We start from the raw sequence: 27,344 nt of genomic DNA on the forward strand, positions 1-27,344 counted from the left end.
GGAAGAACCCCAACACCTAAAGCCGTCCCTGTGCTCCCGCCTCTAGTGCTGTGTGCTGTCGCTTCTCCAAGCTGCCGTCCGCGCCCTCGGTGCAGCAGCAAGTACTGTTTGTGAGCGTTGTCGGGTTTTGTACGAGGTGACCGGCGTGCCGAGTGCGTCGGGCCTCAAGTACCTGTTACCTCTGGAACTGTAAACAAACATTACCCACCGCCAGTTCTTTTGTTAAGCTAAAGCTGTTTTAACTCGGGCTGGGAGCAAAGAACCTGGGCAGGGGGACCCCGCCTTTTCGTTCCCGGGGCAGCTAAGGCTTCCCTCCCCTCGTGCAGCTTCCCTGCGGGGCTGGGGCGCAGGGTGCTGGAAGCAAACGCGCCTCTGCTCGCCCCTCGCCCACTCGCGCTGGGCCGCTCCTGCCCGTCGGCTGCCCCGGGGGGCGGCTCGGGAGGTGCGCTCCGTGAATTTGAGGCGGGTTCCCCGCTTCCACGGGGGCCCTCAAAACGGTGGTGCTACACATCAGTTGGTTCTCTTAGAGGGCTCGTGGCTCCCCAGCCCCGGGGCCATAGAACTTACTATTGTATTTTTGCCTTGAAGATTTCAGTATCTTCAAGAATGACTGGCAAAGGCACACCCGCTGCCCCCCCAGGGACGGGTGCCCTGAGAGATGTGGGGCTTCAGAGCCGCTGGAGCGATGGCATCAGCTGTATATGGGGGGGCGGAATTGTAGGGTCTTTCATGTGACTAATATTCTGGGGCAAGCCAAGAGTGGAGAGAGGCTTTAAAAAAAATGATGTGAGAACAAAGAACATGCAGCTCCGAGTTTCCTTGAGCAGAGGTGGTTTTTGTTTGTACCTGGCAAAGATACAAAACCTTAATGAGGTAGCAATGAATATTCAGTTCTTTCTTCTGACTGCTAAGTGTACCTGCTGTCGTGTTTTAGCTAGTCTACTTAATAAATCTTCTGAACACTCCTGTGCCTGTTTGCATTCCTTTCTAAACCAGACATCATTGTTGGAATCAAATACGTAAGGTATTGTTTTGACTGTTGATATTTAATTAAAAACTGTTCTCTGCTTGCAGGCTTCAGGTAAAATCCGCTCCAGGTTAGTGTGAACCATACACTTTGGCTTTGAAAATGTTTTAAATTGAACTAGTCACATGTCATCAATGTGGGAAAACTCAGTAAGTTATCCCTGTATCTCTACAGTTGTATTATTTTCCTGACTGCTGTGAACAAATATATCTGATAAAAATAATGTGGCCATTTGATACAGTGGGCCCTGCCCCCTGGCAGTCCCATGAAACTTGTGGTGTGCATGTGTATCTTTCAGGAGTGAGTCTAGTTTTAATCAGATGTTTAAGCAGATCCATGGCTTAAAAAGGATTAAAGGACCCCCCCCCCCTTTTATAAGGAACACTATTATCTCAATTTAGAAATAAAGACAATACATTTTTAAATTAAAGTGGTTTTAAATTTACTCACTTTTAGGGCATTTAAGATTTTATCTTACTATTAGTAAGAGCCAAATATTTTCAAATTGCCTTTCAAAAAATTCAGATATACTTACATTTACAACCTGGAAGTACCCTCAAATTTTTAGCTGTTTTCTTTTTTCAAAATCACAAATGGCCACATAGTATTCAACTAGTTCTGATATTAAAGAATATAAGGCTTAACACTAAGAAACGAAGCATATTAATTCTGTTCCAAAACAGTGCTAAAATGTTGCTCAGCTTGATTGTCTAACCCAATCATTAAATACCAATGTAGAAAACACACTTTAAATAGTCTAATTACTAACAGGTAGCAGAGGCAAATCCATAAATAAAAAGAGAGTAAACCCAAAATTTAATGCTTAGGCAATTTTCAAAATAGCAATTTTGTTTAACTGGACTGTTGAGCTTGTCTGCATGGCCAAATTATACCAGGCTCTACTTCCACAGAGATGCAGCAACCACTTTTTTCAGATGTCATCAAATGAAGATATTCTTGTTTTCCGTGGTAGTTTTTATTTATTATTTTTTAGCTATTGATAACATAGCATGGCAGCAAGATTACATCAGGAGTTTAATATAATACAACTGTTTTCACTGAAGCCTTGTACCTTCCTCTCCCTTAGGCTATTTGGGGCGTTCCCCTTGCACTGAAGTACAACTGTGATGCCTCTACTGCTTCTCCCACTGTATATATAAAATATTGCACTACAGTAAAGGTATATTTTACAAATATCATGAGCAGCATTACTGAGCTTTCCGTAACTGTGGCTCTACAGATTTAAGTATCTTTGAAGTACAAGTCGATTTTTATGAAACCAAAGCTTTGCATTAATTACTCTGAGGCTCTTTGAAAAGCGTCAGGTTCAGCAGCATGCTTGGATGTCACTAGAACTTCCATGTACGATCCATAAACACCAGCCACTCAGACATTCCACCTTCCAGGTTATCAATGGTAAGTTATGTTTTATAGATGAAAGCTGGTTATTACACTGGGCAGATTGTTTCAAATGTATGTTACAGAACAACATTTTAGCTTTCAGAGAATTTCGTGTATACAGACTTCTATAGCAGGGTTCTTTTAAAATGCAAGCATGCTTAAACAAACAGGGTATACACAGCTATATTTTTGCTATTAACTTGGCCAAGGAAGTACTGTTTCCTAATATTTCATTTAATAGCAGAAATGAGAATTGGCTATTCATTTTTAAAGTGGAGTAAATTTTCTACCCTCAAAAATGTTTTTATCGCCCATATAAGTCATACCTTTTATTTGAATAGCTTTTTACTGTTCAGAGCACTTAGTTTTGCTGTTGCTTCCCTCACAACAATCCTGTGAGGTAGAGTAAATCTTGAGTATTCCTACTTGGGAGCTGGGGAGACTGCGACACGGGGCCGTTTAGTGGCCTGCTGACGGTCATACAGTTCATTCACAGCCAGTGAAGAGCTGGAACTTTCACTCTCGTATCACACTATGCCTTTTTCTGCCAGCCATACAAGCCGTCCCATCTAGTTTTAAATTCACGTCAGTTTTACTATATATCAATGATCATAGTAGTTACCTACAAAAGGGAAAACACATGCGTATCTTTTTATAGGCATATGGAAGGACAAAACTTTCATGGAATACCAACAGAGGTCAGGCTCACGTTTTCCCTCAGCCACGTGTTACTGGAATCCACAGGATGGACCAAGAATCAGAGTAGATCTTCATTTTCAGAGAACGGGTCCCAATTCCTACGTATACTGTCTATTTAGTTAATTTTCCTTTTTTTAATGAATGAAGATAGTCTGAACTACAGAAACATTCAGAACAATCACCATTCCTTTAAGCCAGTAAGATGTCAGACAAAGCAATAAATCTATTTTGCATGATTCTTTCACAACAGTTTCCTGCATGAAAACATTTCTAAAACACAAACAGCCCAAACCAGTATCAACCCGGTCATTTTAAGAACAGTCCTCTGAAACTTTGTGTCCTTGCACATGCTTTATTTCTATGGGAGAACGGAAGATGAAAAATAATCATAAATGTTTAGAACTTCCATTGAAAAGGAAAGCAACATTTTGAAAGATTATATTTCAAAATCCTACTGGTTGCTGTTTTTTAGTAATCTTGTTATCTCTACAAAATTCTTTTTCAACTACATCCTATATTTACTCCTTGTTACATTTTGTTTTTCAGTGCAAGCTCTTCAAGTTATTCATTCACTATATTCTTACTATACTTCAACTCACAGAAACTTTAGAAAAAAATTTCAGAGGCATAGAAAGCAAGCAATATATGTGAAATTTTTTTTACTAAATCAGCATAACTGACTAAAGCCACAGTATCTGCTTTCATGTTGTATTTGGCAAAAACAAAACAAAAAGCACCCCCAAGCCCCAAAATAATAAAAATCTCAAGCAAGTAGGATGACAAACTTCATAACACAAAGTAAGATTCAAAACCTGTTCCCTCAACGATTGCTGCTGTCAATTCGGCATGCAGCAATCTTTATAACCGTGATAGAAATAAAAATATTACAACAATCTGGACAGTATCCTACTTAACACTAATTCAAAAAAGAGGAAGGAAAATAGCATGAGACATCAACATACATAAATATGAAACATCAGCTTACATAATTCCATAATTAGAAAAAGGTAAAAATAAATTAGTAAAAATAAATTCCAAGTATAAACCCAAAAGGCATAGCTATAAATGCAATCTGAAACAACCAATTTAGTGAGCTGGTCATGTTTTTGCTGGAACAACCTTTTCATTCTTGCTCTTTAACACAAGCAAATAACTGGAGAAGCAGGCCAGTGCGTTATAAGAGGGTTTAAATGTGGTTATATCTGTGGTACTTGAGATGCAACTTTCCCCCAATCACTTGGAAGTTTAAATAGACTGTCACACAGATTCAGATGGGCCAAATAAGTCATCTGAAATGCTGCTGAATGGCTGAGAGTCTATTAGTTGGGTTATTTCATTATCAAACTCTTCTTCTGTGTCATCTGTGTACTTGCTTATTTTTTTAGAGTGCTGGTCTAAGGACAGACTTTCTAAAGATTCGATATCTTCAATGCCTGCTCTGTAGTGGATCATAAGAAGTGTCAGAGCTTGTAGTCTTTCACCTGACTTACCCAAAGCAGCAGAAAGAAGTGATTTTTTCCTTGTATCAGTCGTCTCTTTTTCTTCTCTAAGAAGGGAATTGTTATGTTCCAACTCCTGATCAATTTCATTCTGCAGCTTATCCAGCATGAACTCCAGTTTCTGGATCCTCTCCTCTGTGGGCAAGCCCCTGTACAGGTCACGGCCGATTTCTTTAACTGCAATGAAGACACTGTCATCCAGGCCACCCTCCTTTCTCACTAACTTTATTCCTGTGTTGTTTCCCCGTTTAGAAGGACTGTTTGGACCACACACCTCTGTGTCACTGCCTTCATTGTCTGATGTGTTGGGTGTGTGTTTTGGTGAAGGTTCTACTAGATCAGTTCCTGGTTCAGAAAGGCGAGTTTTAGAGACTTGACGCAAATTTAACAAACGAGAGCTAGTATTGATAATGTGCCTTGTCAGGCCTGTTGTTTTATTGACTGACTTGCTAGCTTCGGCATCAGTACGAGCAGGCAGGCCCAGGAGGGTTTCCTGTCCTTCCAGCCTGAGGTTTTTCAGGGTCCGGTCTATCCGCCTCTCAGTTGCTCCACAGAGAGGAATCTCGGCTAAACACTTTTCCTGGCATTTTTTATGGCAAACATAGGCACAGATCATACACTGGGAAGCGGCTTTAGTCCACACTTTTTTCTTGCAGTAATCACACCAAGTTGGGTTCTGGAACTGAGTATCCTGGAAACTATGCTTATTTTCTGTTAAACCCATCTGTCCAACGAAGTGCTCCTCTTTGGGTAAGGCAGAGACTTCTTCGACCAAATGAAATTCTTTTTCTTTCTCCAAGTTACTAACTATATGGTGGTCCATTTCTCCTTCTTTCAAATACTTGAAGTGAATAGTAATGTCACCAAAGCAAAATTTGTCATTGAATCCCTTTTGCATACTCAGGTTGCGGAGTGCGGTTCTCGTGACCATGGCCTTCGGTGACGGGGCTTCCAGTCTGAACTTTGAAAGGTACTCCATGTTTGATGTAGTTAGGCATCCTAAAGCCACCTCTTCAAGCTTTAGGCTAACATGCCCCAAACAGATGAGCCCCCCCAACTTGAAAGGATCCCTGCACCACAGGGCAATGTTTAAGTACCGGTGGCAGGCTTCTATGTCAAAGAAACAGGTTGCTCTGGCTCTTGTCCATTTTCCTAGCTTATTACGATAGGGGATTTCTGAAGATTCCCACGTTTGCGGGTCATCCGAACTGTCCTTAGGAGGGCAGGGGCTTTCTGAAGTCCAGTCCTTCCCTGCTTCCTGCTTTGCTAAAGACTGCTTAGATGCAGCTGCGTCCTCCACGTGATCCGTGTTCTTTGCTTGCTTTTCAGTAGGTTTATCTGCAGGAGGAGGAGGCAGCAGCTTTTCTGGCTTTTCAACAAGACCATCTGGCTCCGCCTGACCTGGGGCATCAGCAGAAGGCAAAGGAACTTTCATTTGCGGTCGTGGTGGCACGGGTGGTTTGAAAGTGGATGGTTGGGTGGGTTTTGACACTTGTGCTGGGTCTGTTGTCTCAGAAGGTTTTAGGGCTAAGGATTTGTTTCCTTCTTTGGATAGAAGTTTGGGTGGTGGTGGTGGGTGACTTCCTGTAACTAATTTACGGTTTAAAACTGGTGATATCGTTCCAAGGGGTCTAACTGAAGGTGTTGTTGGAGTACGTTTGGGACTATGACTTGCTGATTGCGCCTCATCTTTGAACTCATTTTGTGCCCTGACATCACTTGCCAAGTCTTCAAATTCCAAATCCAGGTCTCTATTTTCAGTGTCTACTGCCAACCCAGTTTCCTCTTCATAATTTGGTTGGCATGAGCTTGACAGAAAGTTTTCTTCCAACTGTCCAAAATTATCTTGCAGAACTGCACTCTGATTACTCTGGCCAACAGGCCTCTCATAATACACCAGGACTCGGTCCCCAGCCTGTTTGATGAGCTTCAACACCTGCAGTGTAGATGTGATTTTCACACCTGTGTTAAGATTTTAGAAGAGAAAACATAAATTACTGAAATGAGAATTACCTAAATTGCTAAATATAACAGCCATTAATTCATGATTATTTGATGAGTGAAAAAATAATATGGAAACCTCCAAAATATATTATTGGCTTTTGGAAGCATCTGTGTACTGATTCTCAAACCCTGAGAGCACTGATATGCTAGAACTGTTTACCTTTTTAAACCAAATGATGACACGAAAATCCTTAGGGGGCCCAGCTGGTAACACCTAATTGCTCCCCATTCCATCCCAGGTTTAAATGACACTTTCTCAGTTTAAGTGAGCAGAGTGAGACCTAATGAAAAGGATTTTATTAAGGTTAAATCAGACTTAGAATGATGGGAAACTGATTCTACTGAAGGAAATCCCAAAATATACCAGGGATTATAAGCAATTGGTTCAAATTAAGAGGCTGATGCTTGAAATAAACTTTGAAAAATACTCTTACAGATTCTTTTTGTTAGCTTTACCCATTGAACTAATCCTTTTCAAACCAGAAAAAATAAGGCATAAGTTGCCTCCAAGTTGGTTACTATCTGCATCTACAGTGACAATATCTAAAGTTTTCATTTTAATATTTTCTAATAGGTGCTACATTAACATAGTTCAAAATTCAAAAGGTACAAACGATGTATACTGAAAAATCTCCCTTCCACCTCTGTCTCCTAGCAATACTCTTCCTTCCTTGAGGCTATCAAAGCCAGCAGCTTCTAGTATGTTCTAGAGATTTTCTAGGTATATCATTTACAGGCTCCATTTGTTTCCTGCCCTTTCGCTACCCTCCTCCAAACGGTACTTACCCAAGCTATACCTTTCTGTAGGACTTAGTGAAAGGTGAGACATGTTTTTGCTTTCCAGAGGTCTTAGGACCATCCTAAATAAATCAACGTCACACCAGCCCCATCTAATAACCGGACCTTAGAGCTCCTCAACCTAAAACCTCTCCTGCTGCAGCTGCCCAGGGAAGACCATGCTTCAGACCTGGTAATCACTTGGAGCTTGTCCACATCACTTGGAAATTAATTTCTGGTCACAATCTCCTATTTTACACCTCTGACAATCCTGTCTGCTAACTGGATCTGTTTTGAGGTAATTTCCAGATCTAATAATACCTCCTTTGCTCTCATGGTCCAGCTGGTTCTCCTGATATCACCTGCTCTTCTCCCCGGCCTCAGTCTCAAGACTTCAGTGATGTTCATATCAGGATTTTCTATTCCTTTGCCCTGGCTCTTCCCTCTTCTACATCTACCTGTCTCTCTGATTCCCAGCTCTGCTAGCCCCACCCTCCCCCTTCTCCTGAGACGACTGCCTGATCTAGCACCAAGTTACGCTCTCTATCTTCAGCAAGGCGTTCAGTGCTGCCTTAGCATTCTGTTGAATGGTCTCTGAACAACTGAGTCTCTAAAACACCAGCTTCAAACCTCTCCTAGTCACCTGAAGCCCACTATTCCTGCTCTTCTATTCTGTGGATGACATCACCTAATTTACTGGAAAGGTCAACAAGCAACCACCCTTTCTTCCTGCCAATCATTTTTAGTACTAACCTATCTCAGAAGAGGGAGTATCCCTTTCTCCTTGTACTCTGGGTCCCACTCTCCCCCAAACCATATCCTTCAGCAGTTTGCTCCATCAATTATCCTTGCTCATACTTTTATTCCCTTCCTCCTGCTTTAAAACTGTTTTCATGCCTAGCCAGGCATGGCTCAGAGGTTGAGCATGGACCTAGGATCCAGGAGATCGCAGTTTGATTCCTGGTCAGGTCACATGCCCGGGGTGTGGACTTGATTCCCAGTTGGGGGCATGTAGGAGGCAGCTGATCAATGACACTCATCAGTTATGTTTCTATCTCTCCCCCTCTCCCTTCCTTTCTCTGAAATCAATGAAGATATATTTAAAAAAACACACAAAAAACTGTTTTCATGACACTGTACTAATTTGGTTCAGCTCATCTCTCCTCTGCCTTTTCTCCACCTATACCTGCCTCTTGTATGCAAACATCCCCATGGTTTTGTCTGTCATTGGTTCTCTCTGCCTTTCTGCCCTCTTCCTGCATCACAACCACTTCATTAGTTTCAACTATCAACTCTTCCTTTGTCTCCCCTCTTGTCCTACATTCCCAACTACTTCTGGAAATCACTACCTGGATGTTTCTTTGACACTACAAAGTCAGTGTAGTTAAAAACTCTCTTTGATCTTCTCATGCTCCTGTCCTCATTACTATGTGCATCTACTTGCCACCCTCTCAGTTCAACTGACACGAGTCCCAGAGATGGTGGACCCCCTACTCAGCTGTCAGTTCTGTCAGAGTTCCAGTCCACCGTCATCTCTTCTTCAGACCCTCCGATCACTGCCTTCAACTATAGTAATGAACAGCTTTTTACTATGATCCCCCACTCACACCTTCCCTATTTCAATCACCCAACATATTGCTCCCCAATTTTCCTAAAGCTTAGGCTCAAAAACCTTTGGCCTATAAACTCATCACACAGAAATCCAGAGCTTTCTAACATGGCTCTTCATGATTCATCCAGCTTTGACTTCTACTACTTCCCTCTAACCACACTTCCCAGCAAAATTGCAGTTTGACATACGCATAAATGAAAAATAAGTCCATCTAATGATCTGTAGTAGGCAAATACTTCACCCAATCTAAACCCATTCTTTGTGACTTAACACTTGCCCTTCCCCAGCCACCAGGAGCCACGTGGAGATGGCCACTGTGCCTCTTAGAACTGGTTGGCCAAATTGGGATACCTTTTCTTTTGGAATATTTCTAATATACACAAAAGTAGAGGAAATAGTAAAATGAACTCCATTACTGAGTTTCAAATAAAACAAACATTTTGTTAATCTTATTTCAACTGTCATGAATCCCATTACTAAATACTCAAAAAGTTATTATAGACCCATATAAATGAATTATAGCTATAAAAAAATGAATAGCACACCTGCCCCTTATCTCAATTTTTCAAAAAATGTTAGATATACTTTTCCACTCAGCACACATTTATATTGTTTGGATTTATTTTTTATAATAGATATTTACTACTTGTGTAAAAACAAAAACCTTTCAAAAAAGTACATAAGAAAAAAATTAATTTTATCCTGTAGGCAAAACCAAAACAGGGTATGTGTGCATATTAAAAATTTTATACTGAATTATGGTTTTAAATGGGAAAGAGTAACTCTTATGTTTATGTTAAACAATTAAGTAACTGATGAGGTTTATTTTATGGCTTTGCTATCCTAAGTGTCTATGGCATATGTGTATTTATTTATTACATTTACTGGGGTGACACTGGTTAATAGGATCATACAGGTTTTAGGTGTGGATTTCTGTTACAAAAGCATATGTGTTTTAAATTAAATTTTAAGATTTCCTTCAGATTTTTATTTATAATAAAGTTATTACTTTCTTTCCATTATAAAAATAACATGTGCTTATAAAAATAAAGAAGAGAGGAAAGCTCCCACAGCTTTCTCTGTAAATGTGAAGTATGCTGCATATTAGCAAAATTACCTCCAATTGCAATCAGTCGATCTCCTCGCTGAAGATCAGCAATTGCAGCAGGCGAGTTGGGGGCCACAGTCTCAATGATCACATGCCCAGCGTACCCTTCAGTTGACTGGACAAGGCGAAGTGTAAGTCCGACACTTTGTAAATTCCCCTTAATTAATTCAACCTTTGATAAAGGGGAAAAAAATGAAGACATTCAAAGGATTCATAGTAGTGGAGTGAGAAAACATTAACACACTGAGAACACTACAGTTGATATTGACTTTTGTACCACGATGACTATTATTACAGACAAATAGAGGAAGGAAATTTTTATTGTGACAGTACACACAACACATATAAATCTCAAAGATGTGCTGAGTGAAAGGAGTCAAACACAAAAGACGATATACTCTAGGATTCAATTTGTAGGAAATTCTGGAAAAGGCAAAATTATAGTGACAGAAATATTAATACTTGCCAAGGACTAGGGGTTGAGACTGAATATTGAGAGCAAGTAGCACAAGTAAAGTTTTCAAGGTGAAAGAAATATTCTGTATCTTGATTGGGGTGAAGGTTACATGACTATATACTATTACCAAAATTCACCAACTGCACATTTAGTGATTTTACTGTATTTAAATTGTATCTTATTAAAAGCTATTAAAAATAAAGCAAAAACAAAACCTTTAATAGGCCATTTTTGTCTTAGGACACTTAAAGATACAGATTCCCACTAATTCATTCAGATAGCCCTTGGTTTTCCAATATACTTAAGCCCTCCACCTCAATGCCATAACAACCACCTTTAAACCCTGTTTCTGTTTTTAGTTATTGTAGGGATTACCTTCTTTTCCTCTGGATAATGCATCATTCCTTAATATATCAAATTTTAGAGTACCCATTGCCTTATCATAACAGGTAAGGATGTTAGCCCATTCTCTTTTCCCCAAATTACAGTAGAGTTATGTCACTTTTTTCAGTTTTTCTACATAACCTCTTTATAACTTTAATTAGTACCTAAACACCCTATTTCTTATTTCATTAATTACAGACAATTTCCCTCTTGATATTAGGACTTCTAGCCTTCCCTATCACCTCTTCTCTTTGCACATTCTACCTTCTAAACTCTATCATCAAAGTTAATAGCTATTATATTTATGTTCTAACTCTAATTAAGCCGTCAAGGTTGACTGATTCTAAGGCTAAAAATGAGCAGTGTTTATAATATTATGACTAGATAAATATTATTTATTACTAATCTGGGCATCATTACATTTTCTGTCTTGTATAGCCTTTTGTTTTTCTTGGAGGTTCTGTTTTCTTTCAACAACATAGCTTTCACTTTAAATGTAGGATTTATGTAAGTACAGCTTCTGCAGTTAGCTCTTAAATTCATTTATCCCTTCATTTACATATTAAATTATTTAGGATCCAGTTGAGGGGAAGTTTATCCCACCCCGACTCCTGCCAAAAAGAAGCCAGCTAATAAATGTAGAAAAATGATCAGATTAGAAAAATCACCCATTTATAACACCCACCCTGCCAAAGTTAGAGGAACTGTTTTAGATTTTTAAAAAAGACAAAGTCAACCTAATGTACAAATTTTGATGAGATCCTAGTTTAGGGGAAAAGCTATAAAAAACATTTATGGGACATTGGGAGCATTTTAATAGAGACTGAAAATTAGGCGAAATTAGGGAAATGTTAATTTTATTATGTGTGATAATGATTATGTAAAAGTCCTATTTTTAGAAGGCTCATACTGCAATATTTAGGAGTGAAGGATAATTTTTACAACAATCCTTGCCCATGATTTTAGGCAAATGTTAACTTCTCTAAACATAACTGCTAAAATGAGCTATCTCCACATAGATGTAGAGCTATGAAAACGTTTAGTGTCTATTTACTATTAATGTTATTAGTAAGACTAAGCACTACTAGTCAAAAATGGGGGTGCAAAAGGAAATTTAAAAACCAGTCTATTATGAATGAACTCAATATACAGCTAAAGAAATAAGGCAAACATGAAATAAACATTAAAGACATCAGAATATTTAAACTATCTTATGTCATTCAAATATTAATTTACTTTTATAGGATCAAGACTGAGAAGCTAAAATAATTTTATGATTAAAAAAACTTATTAGAAAAGACAAAGATGGTGACTAATGTCACATTTAGTAAGAGAATAGCCAGCTGAGACACAGTGGAAGGGTAATGAGCTCAAGCATGTCTTTACCTCCAAAGAGCAGAGATAATACTGAGAGTGGTAAATATCTACTTATTCACAAAATAGCTTCCCTAGGCAGGAGACTAAAGACATGTCAAATGAAAGGAAAAAGAAGGGACCATAAAAGGAACTGCAGGGAGAGAAAAATTGTATTTCTCATGGGCAAATAAAAGCATAGTAAAGGAAAAATGAACAGGAAACTGTATTACACTGTCCTCTGGGTTGATCATAAATCTTTATTAAAAAAGCGGCGAGGGGCGAGGGCATGAAAGTGGAGGCAAAATATCTGAGATAATAAATACAGGTATAGACTGTGGAGGGGAGGCTTTCAGTCACCCCCAACCATCACCATGTAGTAACTTCCTTTCTCCTAAGAAGTCCATCAGATGTTTTTAGGTTCTACCAAAATCTGGGTGTTTCCCTCTTCCAGAAGCTAAACTATCATTAAGGAAAAGTTAACATCTACAGAATTTTTGACTCAAAATCTTTTTACGTTTCTGTTAGAGAGTAAAGACAAACTGGTTCCCGAATGTCCCAAGTGAATATATAGACTTCTGCTGCAGGGGAGGTCATAAATGGGGTCATAACATCCCTCCCCTCTGAAATAGTCATCAGGCTACATCCATGGAATTCGCCTGGAAGTTTTAGGCCAAGTCCTTCAAGTCCAAGTCCTTTAAGTCCAAGTCTGTAGCTATATAAGTTATATAAACTCCAGGGTCCTGAGACTGCTCAGAGCAGAAGGACCCTATCTTTGTCAGAGGGTTGGAAGCATGGTGGCCATTATCTAAATATTAGTTAGCATTGTTTCAGAGAGCACCTAAACTATATTCTAAGAATGAAGCACAATGTGCCACAGACATGTACGGATTAGCTGTGATGGGAATTCGGGGGAGTGAAGACTGCCTCTGGGTGAGTGGTCTGGGGAAGGCTTCATCTAAAGGTCACATATAGGTTACATCTTAGAGCATGAGGAGAATCTGAACAGATAATCTTGGAGTTGGAGGAATGGGTATGGGATAGGAGAGAAGAAGCTATCATTTCTAGGCCATGGTAATACTGTAAGAGCAAAGAGATGAAGACAAGAGTTCAGGGCGCATCTGAAAATTAAAACCCTCATGATGATACCAGTTGAAATTTTAATGGGAGAGAAAATTTCTATTACAATTATGACAGAACAGCAGCATTTTCACTGAACATACTAGCATCCTATGTATTCTGATTATCTAATAGATAAAAAGTCCTACAATATGTTGTCTTGCAATAAATGTACAGAGTTTGCAAACATCTATTAATACCTGTTTGCAATAAACATGTTCCTTAAACTTGTATTTTGTGACATGACTGATATTTTATAAAAGAAGAAATGAAGTTGATAATACTTATTCAACACTTACTATATGTTTACTAAAACAGACACTAATGTTTGCCAAGGTCTTCACACTACTCCTCAGTATGGTTATAGTGGGAACAGCCCTGCTTATATGACATGGTTCCACTGCTCTGCTTCCTTAGACGGCCCAGGGGCATACACCCGAGCCAAGCTAGGCCAATCAGAGCTCCTTCCCACATGGTGGGGATTCAGGTTCCGAGGTTCCTTAAACAGAATAAAGATAAATATAGCTGAAGGCACCTGTATATCTTCTTACAAACTGGGAAGTAGAGAAAGGCAGTCTGCAGAGTGAAGAAAGCACTTAAACAGCCAGGAACAGAGAGGAAAGAGAGGCCTGACAGTGGTTTTGTCTTTGGCCCCAGTTTGTTTCTAAGGCCTGGCTGCAGTCCTGCTAAAAGCTATGCAGAGCCTAAGACATGCAACCATGAATAGTGGCCCTGACCCCGCCCGTGGGGCCCATGAAACTACCATGATATCCTCAGAATAAGTACCCCTTTTTGCTTAAGCTAGTTTTAGTATCTGTTTCAAACAGGGTCTAGCTTACCAGGCATTGTGTTAGAAACTGTTACATACAAAATCTCATTAAACTCAAAGTGCTATATTTATCAAACTAGAAAGCTACAAAAATATTATAAAGGTAAAATATATTTTAAAGGATGTGGTTTAGTCTGTGTCAACTGGCCTGAATTTTGTTAAAACCAAAAGGTAGCTTTCTATCAGAGTAGAAATACTATTTCTTGTGTTTTTTGATACAGCATACATAAAAAAGTTTATCAATTGTGAAGAATTTCTGACACATACTAACTGTGCAGCAATTACAAGAGCTAAACCATGAGTCAATACACACAAAATTGGAGACAGCCTGCATTTAACTTCCCCAATAATGTCAGACACAGTTAAAAACTTCTAGCTATATATGCACGTCTATCTTGTGGAGAGCAATTTAGTAAAAACACCAAGATAGCCTTTAAGAGCCCTCACACTCTGGCATCCCTTTTAGTCTTTCTTAAACCCAGGGGGGGATGCCTTATTTTCACCTGGGGAAAAAACAACATTGATTTTTTAATCCCTTCCTAACATGGACATAATTTTATACAATGGACAAAAAGAGGCTATATTTTAATGACATCAATATAACTCTTTTACAAACTGTTCTCTCCTATACAAGCTTGTAACACTGAGGGGGAAAAAAACCGCAAGAAAGAGTAAAAGAATCATTAAGTGAAAGAAATTACTGTGATCAGGTATACTTTAAGCATTCTTTCATTAAATACGTTTCTGAAAAAGACATCATTAGGACTATTTTGGTAGACTAGTGGGGCAGGGAAGAGAGAAATGACACAGTAATCTGTATACATATGTACTGATGCCAGTATAAAACTGAACTTTTAACAGCAGGCTTTTAAATGCAGATGACCATTCCCAGTCTTTCTGGCCCATAATGTAAATCAATACCTATTCTATCAGAATTCTCATTATATTATAATAAAAATAGATGCCCATGACCTTCAGGTGCATAGGTGTGTTCTATAACATCTCTCCCCAAAATGGTGGCAACATTTTCAGAAAGATCAATTTTCAACTAAGAAACACACTTTAACGTAACCTATAGCAAAGCTACTAAGAGAAGTAATGGAAAGAAATGCACTAATTGATTCATTCATTCTAACACTGAGGCACTGTGTGTGGGGTGTGGGAAGTAGAACTGTGAACATCACAGATGAGTGAGCTTCCCTGGCTTTATATAAGCAGGAAAGCTAGCCATGAACAAATAATTACCATAATACTTGTGTGATTTAAAAGGAGTCACCTAACATTTAGAGAGCAAAGAAGATATTCCTAAAACACAAATTTGACACTGGAGGACGAGTAGGAGTTTGCCAGAAGTCAGAAGTGGAGACAATATATCTGACCAAGAGAGCAGCGGGTTTGAAGGGAGGTGAGAACTAGCATGATATATTTGCAGAACTGAAGAAGGTTCAGTATTATAGTTCTTTGACAAGCTCAGTCTGTGAAGAAGGAGAGATTCTGAGTTCATTCAACTTAAAATATCTTTCAAAGGAAAGCATATCAATTTCACTACCAATTTCAGCCCAAGATGGCCAAATAAATGGTAACTATGGTATAAGAAGCATTTGAATGTGGCAATTAATGCTACAATGTGACTGAAAACTTGAATGCAAATAATATTTAATCCATGTTGATCCATTCAAGCCCCCTTTAAAAAACTCCACGCAATTTCATGAATATTAGCATAAGAGGGATTTTTCCTTAAAAAAACTGAAACGTAAAATGTTTAAAAATGTGTTTCAAATTGTTTCAAAAGTTGTTTGATGTAAAACTTACCCCTCACAAAAAGTTTCATAAAGATACATGTATTTGTAAACCATTAATGCTCATCATTGCATAGGCCACTTCTATAATATCTATATTCCCAAAGCTCAAGTGCTCTAAACCTAAAACTCACGTTCATGAAGCACAAACCCAGGGAGTCTGCAAATAGACTTCTCCCATGGATACATTTATTTGCTCAGATTGATCCCAAATGGGTAGTTATAAAAGATACAACACCCAATTTCTGAATGCTTGAACATAATGGGCAAAATGGTGAGAGGTACAGAAATAGGTCTGACTTGGGCAGCACAAGTGCTGACTCCAAGTTCCTGGGGAAGCTTAGCCCAGCCAAGCTGCCTGCCCAGCCCCAGGGCCAGGACCCAAAGGGTAAGGTGTCTGGACTACTTCTTTCCCACCTACACAGGCAAATTGAAACCTAGTTTTCCTTTCTCCCTTCTTTCCTTTTCCAGTGCAGTGGTTGCTGTGTTCATGAGAATATAATAGAGTTTCTTTGGTCAAAGTAACCAAAACTCTACATGCTAAGGATTTCCAGGTGACAAAAAATTTTTGATGGGCCACTGTACAAATCACCTTTACTTGGCTTGCTTTGGGATGTGGCAACTTAATTCTGAATATCAAGGACCCAGGCAGTTATGTCTAGTACATTAAAGATTTTTTCCCCCTAACTTTGAATTACAACTGAGAGGTTAAGATTTCTAAAACTGGAACAACTTTTATATTATATAAGTTACTGAGCTGTTGGAAGAGGAACGTCTATGTACAACATGCTCAGCACAGAGTGTGTTAAAAGATGTAACTGTCTGGCCATTTTATTGAACACCACATGTTGGATCAATTTTATTATGGTTACAGGGCACAAATTACTGCCAGGCTAGGGGACCAACAGCTCACTGTCCATCTCAATTAGAAGCAGCAACAAGGCTGCTGAAGATCTAGGGCCAGATTTCATACCATCCATCACCTTTAAAAAATCAGAGCCATAACTGATGATCCTACTAATTCCATTAGTGCCATGCTAAAACTGACAAGGAGAGCATATTCTTTTTTCTGTATTAATTTTCTCCCCTGCTCCTTTTCTCTTCCTTTCCCTCCTTCCACATACACACAAACACACTTGAGTGTGAAGTAACATTTAGCTCAATTCTGAACTGAATGAGTTAGAACTAGAGCACTATTGCTCAATTTCTGCTTATAACGCACATTTCAATAAATTATAATTTTGAAAGCATTTAAGATCTTGCTTCCTAGCAATGTCAACAGTTTGGCTAAAATAAATAAACTCTTACAAAACTTCAAAAACATTTATAATTCTGAAATGTTAATAAAACAATTTCTAGGTTCTAGAATGAAAAAGGAAACACTTATGAAAAGAAAGTACTGAGTCTCTGAAGGGTCATTCTGTATCAACCTAACCTACTTTTAAGTGCAAGCAGTTTTAACAGCACAGAAGATGCAAACTGAAATATCTCATGGGACTTTCAACTACTGGGTAACTATGTATTGTTGCTTCCATGGGCTCAGCTAAATTCTCAGTATCTTCCATTTAGGTCAGTCATTCTAAGAGAAAAAAGGCAATACTATATTGGTTAGCTATCTTCTTGGAAACTGTCTCTTATCAGTAAAGAGGGCTCACAATTGGACGTACATGACCATACCCCCCTCCCCCCCGGAAGTATAACTCTTGAAACAGACATGGTATCTCTTGGTATAAAAATTACTATCAATTCCTACAGAACTTTTCAAAGAAGTGTCATTAGTTTAATTCGTAAAGGTTTAAGTCAAACAGTTCTTAAACTCGTAAGCCAGATAAATGGGAAAGAATCTGTCAGGTAAAGACAAGTGCTACTACAGAAGGTAAATTTTCATTCTCCTGTCCTAAATGATGGCAAAAATTACATTTTTAAAAAAGAAATCTTAAAGGGACATATTTAAATAGTACATATTAACTATATCTTAAATTCTCTCACATGGATTTTACCTGTAAATATTTGTCAGCAGAATAGCTCAATTTTCAGTAATCACCTCTTAGTGGAAAGTTAAAAACAAAAACAAAAACAAACAAAAACACTGAAATCAGCCCCTTCTAAGCACTAGGGCAGATCCGAAATTCTTTTTTAAAGAAAAACTGCAGTGTCTGGGATGCCTTGTACTTAAGTATTGGGTTTGAATTCTGGCTCTAACGCTGACTAGTTTTGTGTGGTCTCAGGCAAGCGATTTAGAATCTGAGTCTTATTTGTAAAAAGGGGATACTAATATCCTACACCACACTGGGCTGTTGTCAGATTAAATGAAACCAAGGGAATGAAGGTCTAACACAACCCAGGCACTTCCAGTATCTCTCTTCAGGTGGGGTAGGAAGACTTCTGGGGTAAAAACACAAATGATGCCCCTCAATCTTCACACAGAATGCCAGCGTGGCCACCTGATTACCTGGTCTCTACAGCAACTGGATGGTAAATTAAGGCTGCATCTTTTGGTCGCCTCATTTGAGAGACAACAAAGACACGGAAATATGCTGAAAAAGTAAAGTCCATTATACAAATACAACTGACCTAAGAAGTCTAAAGAATAAGATGATCCTCTGTCCAGGTTCAAAGGCTGTGAGGAAAATAATCACAGTCAAATGATTACCCTGCAATACACTTAGGCTTTTTCTCTGTCTCCTTTTACATCTGATTGAAGTCTCCACTAATGTTTTGATTTGAAACTAATTTAAATTTTATACAACTATTCCATGAAATAAAAAGCTCTGAAAAGTATGCAAAGTCTGACGTTGTTATGGAAACAACAGAGTGGAACACTCGCCCTTTTCAATTCCTTTGTCAAATAGAAACAGCTCTGATTCTGAATCACCAAGTCAACCCTCAGCTTTATAGTTATCACTGCACTTCTGCAGGGTGATTTACTTCTTACTAAGGAAGTGTGAGGGCTTAGGGACAGATTGTTTACTTGTTTTTTATAACTTTTTATCTTGAAATAATTTCAAACTTACAGAAAAGTTGCAAAAATAGTACAAAGAATTTCCATTTATCCTGAATCCAGATTTCTCAATTGTTAATGTTTTGCTAATTTGTTTCTCTCTGTCTGCATTGATTTCTGAACCATTTGAAAATAGGTCGCAGACATGATGCCACCTTACCTCTAAATATTTAAGTGTGTATTTCCTAAAAAGGACATTTGCTTATATAACCACAGTACAATGATCAAAGTCAGAAAATTAACATTGACACAATACTATTATCTACTCTGAAGACTTTATTCTAGCTGGAAAGCTATTTTAAAATGTGTACCAATTATTTTTGCAAAATCTTTGACCAAAGAATCACTTAGATCAGGGGTTGGCAAACTACAGCCTGTGGGCTGTTTTTATTTTTTAATTTTATTTATTTAATCCTCACCCAAGGATGTTTTCATTGATTTTTAGAAAGTGAGGAAGGGAGGGAGGGAAAGGGGGGGTGGGGAGGGCAGTGATATGAGAGAGAAACATCGATCAATTGCCTCCTATATGCCCCCCAACTGCGGACTGAACTCGAAACCTAGGCATGTGCCCTGACGGGGAATGGAGCCCAACCTTTTGGTGCGTGATTTGATGCTCCAACCAACAGAGCCACCTTGCCAGGGCTGTGGGCTCTTTTTGAAGAAGTTTTATTGGAAAAGATCCACACTTGTTTATCTGTTGTCTCTGGCTATTTTAGAAGTTAAAACAGCAGAGTTGGGTAACTGTGATACTGACTGGCCCACAAAGTCTAAAATATTTACTATAAAAAGTGTGCCAAATATATAGATGATATAGTATTATACACTTGAAACTTCTATAATCTTACTAACTAATGTTGCCCCAATAATTTAAAAGAATAAATGTGCATGAATGTACATACATACACTGACATAGATTTCTTTACAACATATAAAAATTGCAAAAAATCTACTAAATGTTCATCAATAAGTGATTAGTTAAATAAATTATGATACAGAACGGGCTAGATACCATGCAGACATAAAAACAATGACAAATGTATATGGAGATAGAACTATAAACATACCCTGTGTATAGTATGCATGCTGTGTTTACAAAGTTCTCCTATAAAGATAACAGTGGTCTCTCTGAGTAGTGAGATTATGGTTGACTGCACTTTTCTTTATAGCTTTCTGAAGTTTTCTTTAATTGGGCAAAAAAAATATATAGCTCATGCTTATTTCCAAACATATATCACTTTTATCTTATAGAAAATACCAATTTTGTTAGAATATGTAAGTTTCCTCAAATTTCATAAATGAAATTTCATCACAAAAATTAAAACTCTGCTTCATGATACCTACTTCCCTATGTTCAATGGTTTTTTACTTAGATTTTTAACAATATTCTCAGTGTTGCTCAATTTATGAAAGAGAATTCACAAATTGTTCATTTAGAAAACAAGCCATCTGTCTATACTTTAAGAAATTGCTTGATAGCCCGGCCGGGCGTGGCTCAGCGGTTGAGCATTGACCTAGGATCCAGGAGATCGGGGTTTGATTCCGGTCAGGGCAATGCCCGGGCTGCGGGCTCGATCAATGACTCTCTCATCATTGATGTTTCTATGTCTCTCTCTCCCTCTCCTTTCCTCTCTCTGAAATCAATAAAGATATATTTAGAAAAAAAGAAATTGCTTGATAATCTTTAAAGAAATATAATGAATTAACCAGAAATAGTCTTATTTACAATGATTAATAAAATGTTATCTCTTCCAGTATGGAGCATACTGTTTATATAAAACAGCTTTCAAATATAACCACCTATTTGTTTAGTACAATCCAGTATCAATGTAAATCAACATGTTTACAAATGGGAAACACAGCTGTCCCCAAACCCACTTTAAACTCTATTCATGTTCAATATTTATGTGGAGAAATACTCAACACCTCATGGAAAAAGACTGATTTAATAGGACACATGAATTAAGCGTTGTTGTTGCCCTTTCCACTTGTCTGTTTGAAGACAACAATTTCCACCTACTTTTACATTAGCCTGTTCATTTTAAAGTACCTTCAATTACTTCATTTATAGTAAAATGCAAAGGTGAGTGCTAGAGATCTCAAGCAGTTTAGTATGATGAATTACTTCTTCCTGAATGTTCTAAAACTATGCTATTAGTTACAAATAACTACTTTTTTCCTATGCTATGACATTTACACTCTTTATTCCTAAATTCTTAATTTATCTTAAACCTTTCTGAAATTTAAATGTTTGTTCATGCTTCATACTCAGCTGAAACAGCAGCAGCTAGTTAATCTCCATCCTTCTTATAAAAACCCTTAATAAACTTGCTGATCTTAAAGTCACGATTTGGCCCTCCTGTCTTTATTTATTAAAAAAACCCAACCACACACTATCCCATGATTGAGGAAGCTATTCCTCTGTTCTCCTTTCAGGAAGGATTTAAAAGAAAGTGGGGCCAGGGGATTTATAGAATATACAAAATATCAGCACTAAAAACATAGAAACGTGGCATTTAGGTCAAGTTCAATAATAAGTTTCTATGTGCCAGATACTGTGCTGTTTTACAGAAACTTAACCCTTATACTGTTACTATTATCTCTATTTTAGAGATTATAAAATAACTTGTTCGTAGGCATAGAACTAGAGTAGAAGAACCCAGATTTGAACGTACCATTCATGGAGATCATACAGTAATTAAGAACACCAGCTCTGGAGTCATACTGCCTGGGTTTGCAGACTGTCTTTACCACCTGCTAGCTGGGGATTTGGGTAAGTTACCCTCTCTTTGTGTCTGTGTCCTCCTACATAAAATGGAGATGACAATGGGGGTTGTTATGCCTGTTCTCATGGGGCTGTTATGAGAATTAAATGGTTAATGTACATAAAGTCTTAAAATCATGACTGGCACTGAATACATGTGAGCAGGGAGTTGTATACGACTGCAGGATCTCTGATAACACCTCTTTAACATTTTCCTAAATTGTTTATTTTCTAGTTCTGCATCCGACATCTAAGTGTATGACTCAGAAAATGAGCTATTTGGCTAAGTGGGTTTCTATGGGGAGGGGCTACTGTTCCTTGAATAGGATGTTTAGCTCATGACAATGAATGGATTAAGTAAATCAATTTTACTTGGATCACAGAATACTGGAGAGTCCTAAGAAATATAATCCAAAACTTAAGTTTTATTAATATTATTTCCTTAATTAGTTCTCAAAAGCTCTTTTAAAAGAATATTTAGAATCTTAGTACTTCATTATAAATCCATTCTGGTTCTTCTTAATCTACTCAAAAAAGAGATCTAAAAATAGAGCACATACCCCAAGTAAAGTGTTCAACTTCCTAGATAGGATGTTAAAACTTCAAATAGCAGCACTGAAAATATAACAACAAAAACAAAAACAAAAACCAATAGGTCAGAGCAGCACATGGAAAAGTTCCCCCTCTGGATTGGCTTCTGGTGATCACTGCCTCTAACCTCTAACCCAGTGTGTCCAGAACAAGACCACTCTTCCCCTTTTCTTGGCTCTGATCTCTCTGGCTTCTCTCTCTCTCCAAACCCCTCCATTTCCAGCTGTGTCTAAGCCACAATAGTCTGTTTTCCATGTTCATTGCCACCATTCTGGTTCAGACTTCCACCACCCCTCACCTCTACTATTTCAAATCTTTCCTTTGTCAAATCATTCTTGACTTTACCCATCTGCTACTAGATTTAGTAAACATATTATTTATTACCTACTATATGCTGGGTACTGTGCTAGACATTTTAATACAGGGCATCTCATTTATTCCTTATGTAACCATGTGAAGCATTATTAGTCCCATTTTACACAGGAATAAAGTACTGTATTTATGGAAGAGGCAGGTTCAAGGACTTTAAGATCATGCTGCCAAGGAGTAACCTAGCTAAGACTCAAAATTCAGAGCCAAGTCTGTCTAAAAATAGATTATGATGAGATCACTTTCATTTTAAAAGCCTCCATTATTTCTGCTGTCTTGGAATAACAGCCAAACTTCTCAGCCTGGTACTTAGAGTACTTCTATAATATGGCCCAACTCTTTATTATTCCTGTTTTGCCATCTTCCTCCACGACGGTAGTCTTTAACCAACCTGGACAACTCACTGTATCCTAAACATACTCAAATATTTCCCCCCGTTATTTGGGTTTACCCCATGTCCACCTTGCAATGTCCTGCCTACCATCTCAAAATCCTGCCTATTCTGAGACGCTTGGCTCTTTCCTGACCTTCCCAAATAATGCTCTCCCCCCCCCTTCATTGGCACTCCCTAGCACTTTATTCTGAAACTCTCTTAGAGCACTCACATGCCAAAAGTAATACTGAAGCTCACTGCTCTTCTGTGCAGGAAAGCATATTCACACTGCCTTACACCTCATACTCAGTTTCTTCTTTCTTGTGCTCACAGTGCCTTACGCTGGTTTAATATGGAGAGTTGATGTTTCTGTATTTTAACCTAAGTTCCTACTCTTTATAAAGTATTTCAAGATCATATTAAATACACTTAGAAAATATAAGACAGAGAACTGCATTCCTCATTTTTAACCAAGATAAACTTTAAGAGTGGAAATACTACATACAATTTACTAACTAAAGCTCAAAAGCATTTAATTTATTTAAGAAGTCAAATTATAGAACTTATATGTGGTTAAAATTCATTGAGTCCCTACTGTATTCGCAAATATTATCAAAGTGAACTAAACCAGAGTTTTCATAAAAACTGACATTTTCAAAAAAGCTTTATTTGCTTTAATCTTTCTCTTCCTTTGATGAGATTAAGACTGTAAATGGCAAATGGTTAAATAGAAGCACCAAAATGCTATCTGCAAGGCATCTGGCCTTAAACAAACATGCCAAAATGCCAACTCAGAAGCAGCTTGCCTAATGTATTTATAAATTTCTGTGTCTCAGATGTTCTTACTTGAAACCACAGTTCTTTAGGGAGCTTTCAGACTCTTTGTATGTATATTCAACAATTTGTACACAGATCTGGACACATATTCAGTAAGACTTCTAAAACTCTCCAAAGCTAAAAGGGAAGTAAAATTTTAGATCACACAGTCATTTTATTTAGGCTACATTAAACTATACACATTGAGTTAGAACTTCTTTTCATGCTTTTAATAATGGCATTATTAACATTTTTTAACAAAGGGAATATTGAGCAGTAAATTTCATTCTGTGGACTTCCTTAATCTAAACATTTTTATTTGGTTAAGACATACATCAGAGATAGCTTGAAGGGAGAAAACAGACGGCAATGTGACTAAGTCACACTGAAACCTGAACGTCTGGAAGAAAAAGGGGTGAGGGCGAATGTAGGCTCATGGCCAGACAGACTGCTTCAGTCTTCCCAGAACATTTATTAAATACCCACTAAATGCCAAGTGCTGTGAGCCAAAACAATCATGGTGTATGCTGTAAAGGAAGATATTGGTGGAAATAACACTGATCAAATTTTCATACAAATATAAATGTGAATTCCCTACTGTGATTAGTATTACCAAAGAGTTTTATGCTCATTAGGGAAAGTTTCCCAGAAGAGTGATGACTAGTGAATCAGTCAAGGTCTGATGAAAGAGAAAACACAAGTATTTGAAACAGAGGGACCCGAAAACAGGGAAATGGCTATTCAGTGATAGAAGAACTGAGAACCAAACAGGAGACAGTGAACCAACTCAGATATTAGCAACAGTCAGAAGTCACACCCAACCCTGGGCTGGAAGGACAAAGGGAGGATGTGTATTAGTAAGGCCAGGGGCTGGAGCATCAGGCAGAAGCTGGAAGCATGGTGGGCCCGTCCTGTGAGAAGCACGGAGCCATGGAGGAGAAACAGTGACTGAGAGTCTTGTCCAAGGCGGAGGAGAGGAAAATACCCTGCTTCTCTAGTCCACTCCCATTTCTCACCAGAGCCTCACACTGGTCCAACCCAGCTGAAAGTCAGCTGACAGGAAAGCCCTGGAAATACAGCCAGTAGAGGTAAGCCTTCTCATGACAGTGCAGGGGAGGGCCCAAAATGTCCGAGGGCAAACAAGCTAGGGTCTGGCACCAGCAGAGATCTGAAGAATGGGGGTCGGTATAGGTATGAATGAAATGTGCTGGTGGAAGGAGGCACATGCACAAAGGCTGTGCAGGAGACGAGTACGGCAAGCAGGAAGGAATGAAAGATGGCCAACATAGCTAAAGCGGAATGGGAGGGAAGCAGCGAGGGCTGGAGAGAGAGGCCAGGCCAGAGGAGACTCAGTCGGCCTCATCAAGGGATTTGTCCTTGTTCCAGGAGCTGTAAGGAACCACTGAGATTTAAGGAAGCAGCTGATAGGCTCAGATTTGTATTTCAAAACAATCACACATCTCTTGTCCCAGGTTCAGGACATTCACATAACAACTGCAACTTGCCAGAAATTCTACTAGGTGCGGGACACACAGCATTAAAAGAATACAGCATATTCATGCCCCAGGGAGGTCTACCAGCAAGAATGCAGTGTGCAATGCTATTAAAGACCTTTTAAGCACCCTCCTTTCAGTGTGTATCATCCGATTTTCATCAGGAACGTGAGGTTTATCTTCATAGCCTCATAGACTCAGTTCTTTGCTCAGTAAATTTGTTGATTGTCCTACTGTTCACTTTTTGTATTTATATGCTTCCATTAATCACTCACCCACCTTTGTCTTTTCAGCTGAAGATCACTAATTTTTCCCATCCATTTATCTTTATATGGCTATCTCACTTCCAAGGTAATTTTAGTTCTTTCTCCCCACCCGATCCAGCTGTTATAAATTTCCTGTACTACAGAAACCTGAAATGCACAAATAACTTTGAGAAGAATTTCATGGTTTTTAAACAAGTATATTCATTTTAGGACATCTACTCTCATGAAAAGGTGAATCATTCAGGATATTACACCTGGTCAAATTTACTGTGTCCCAAATTCTAAAGACAGATCTATCAGGTGATTTGGGAAACTTTGCTATGAATCTTCATCAAAAGCTTTCTGAAAGTTGAAAATGCATTTACTATTTCCATTTCTTCTACATACTTGTTTAGCATCTTCATATTCGACAGGAATGATTTCCGTATATTGTGTTTTCTCCCAACTGATTACCTCCCCTCTATCAATTTTTCCTCTCTTCAGCTGCCCTAACCTTTACTCTAGAAGTAAACAGAGACTCACTGGGCTCTATAGTAAGGCAGATTGCCTCCAAATCAGGCTCAGTCTTGGACAATTGAACATGGCTAATCTTACTATGAAGGCCCTTCCATTCAAATCCTATGTCCCCATAGTTTCAGAGCTCTTCTTGACACTGTTTTAAAATGATTCCACTATCACCACTCCAAACTGTCTCCTAATTATCAGAATACCATTCACAGTCCAGTTTTTGTTAGAGGTAGTGAGATTTAATAAAACAAGTATAGATTCTACAAGCAGAAGACTATGGCTCTTTGTATATGGCTCTTTGTATTTCACAGACTCTAGGCATCATCTCCTCAAACAGCTCTTTAATTTTAAGTACATGAAAAAAATTGAAGGAAGCCTGATATAAATTATTTCTCTCTCAGAATCAAATCCTTTAAAAATGAGGGAAGCAACAGTGGAGAGAAAGAGAAGTGCCACTTGAGTCAAACAAAAAGATAAAGTCCAGAATCTAGGAGGTGAATTATTCTGACTTCCTACTTTTGGGTATAGCTGACCCTATCTAAAGCTCTTAGCAGTTGCCAACTGGAAGTTGCCAATTGATACCCTATAACCCTCTGAAAAGAATATACTCATTCTAATGAAGAATTCCAAGTTATCACTTATAGACTCTTCCCAACAGTTAGCTGACTGCTCTTCAGGGATTTATTACTTCTTATTTTTCGAGCAGGTGTGAAATATCATGACATCTAGTGCTTTTCACCACAATTCCCTCTGGTACCTCCCTGTTGGGCTCCACAAGACATGAAGTGCTTCTGCTTCTATTTATACTGAACACGTGGCTGTTCCAGTATCTCTCTTCTGCCCATCTAGTACATACTATGTCCAAAGGACCCAAAATGTTCTTTTCTAATTCCATCTCCATTTCAAAACAGGAAGAAACCCACATTCTTCCTTCCTCTTTGATAGGAACATATTTATGCCAATGTACTAACTTTACAGTTATTTGGATTTTTAACATTCTGTCTCTAATCAAAGAAGGAAAGGCTTGGTTTCTTATAAAAGACTATTGCTTTCAAGTGTCTGCAGAGGAAGTAGGGTCAGGATAAAATGAACATTAAAC

At 38.4% G+C, this 27,344-nt stretch overlaps 1 protein-coding gene across 1 annotated transcript in view; it reads right to left on the bottom strand.

The window, feature by feature from the left end:
• Nucleotides 1-2,427: 2,427 nt before the first annotated feature.
• Nucleotides 2,428-27,344, bottom strand: part of PDZD8 (PDZ domain containing 8) — a 54,988-nt gene continuing 30,071 nt past the window's right edge. The window contains exons 4-5 of the mRNA XM_016212177.2: nucleotides 10,137-10,299; nucleotides 2,428-6,588 (exon numbers count right to left, since the gene is read on the bottom strand). Of these exons, the coding sequence (XP_016067663.2) occupies nucleotides 4,385-6,588; nucleotides 10,137-10,299 (2,367 nt within the window). The 3' untranslated portion in view covers nucleotides 2,428-4,384. The remainder of the gene's footprint in view (nucleotides 6,589-10,136; nucleotides 10,300-27,344) is intronic.

This window comes from Miniopterus natalensis, chromosome 14 (genome assembly GCF_054644295.1).
Source record: "Miniopterus natalensis isolate mMinNat1 chromosome 14, mMinNat1.hap1, whole genome shotgun sequence".
Lineage (NCBI taxonomy): Eukaryota > Metazoa > Chordata > Mammalia > Chiroptera > Miniopteridae > Miniopterus > Miniopterus natalensis.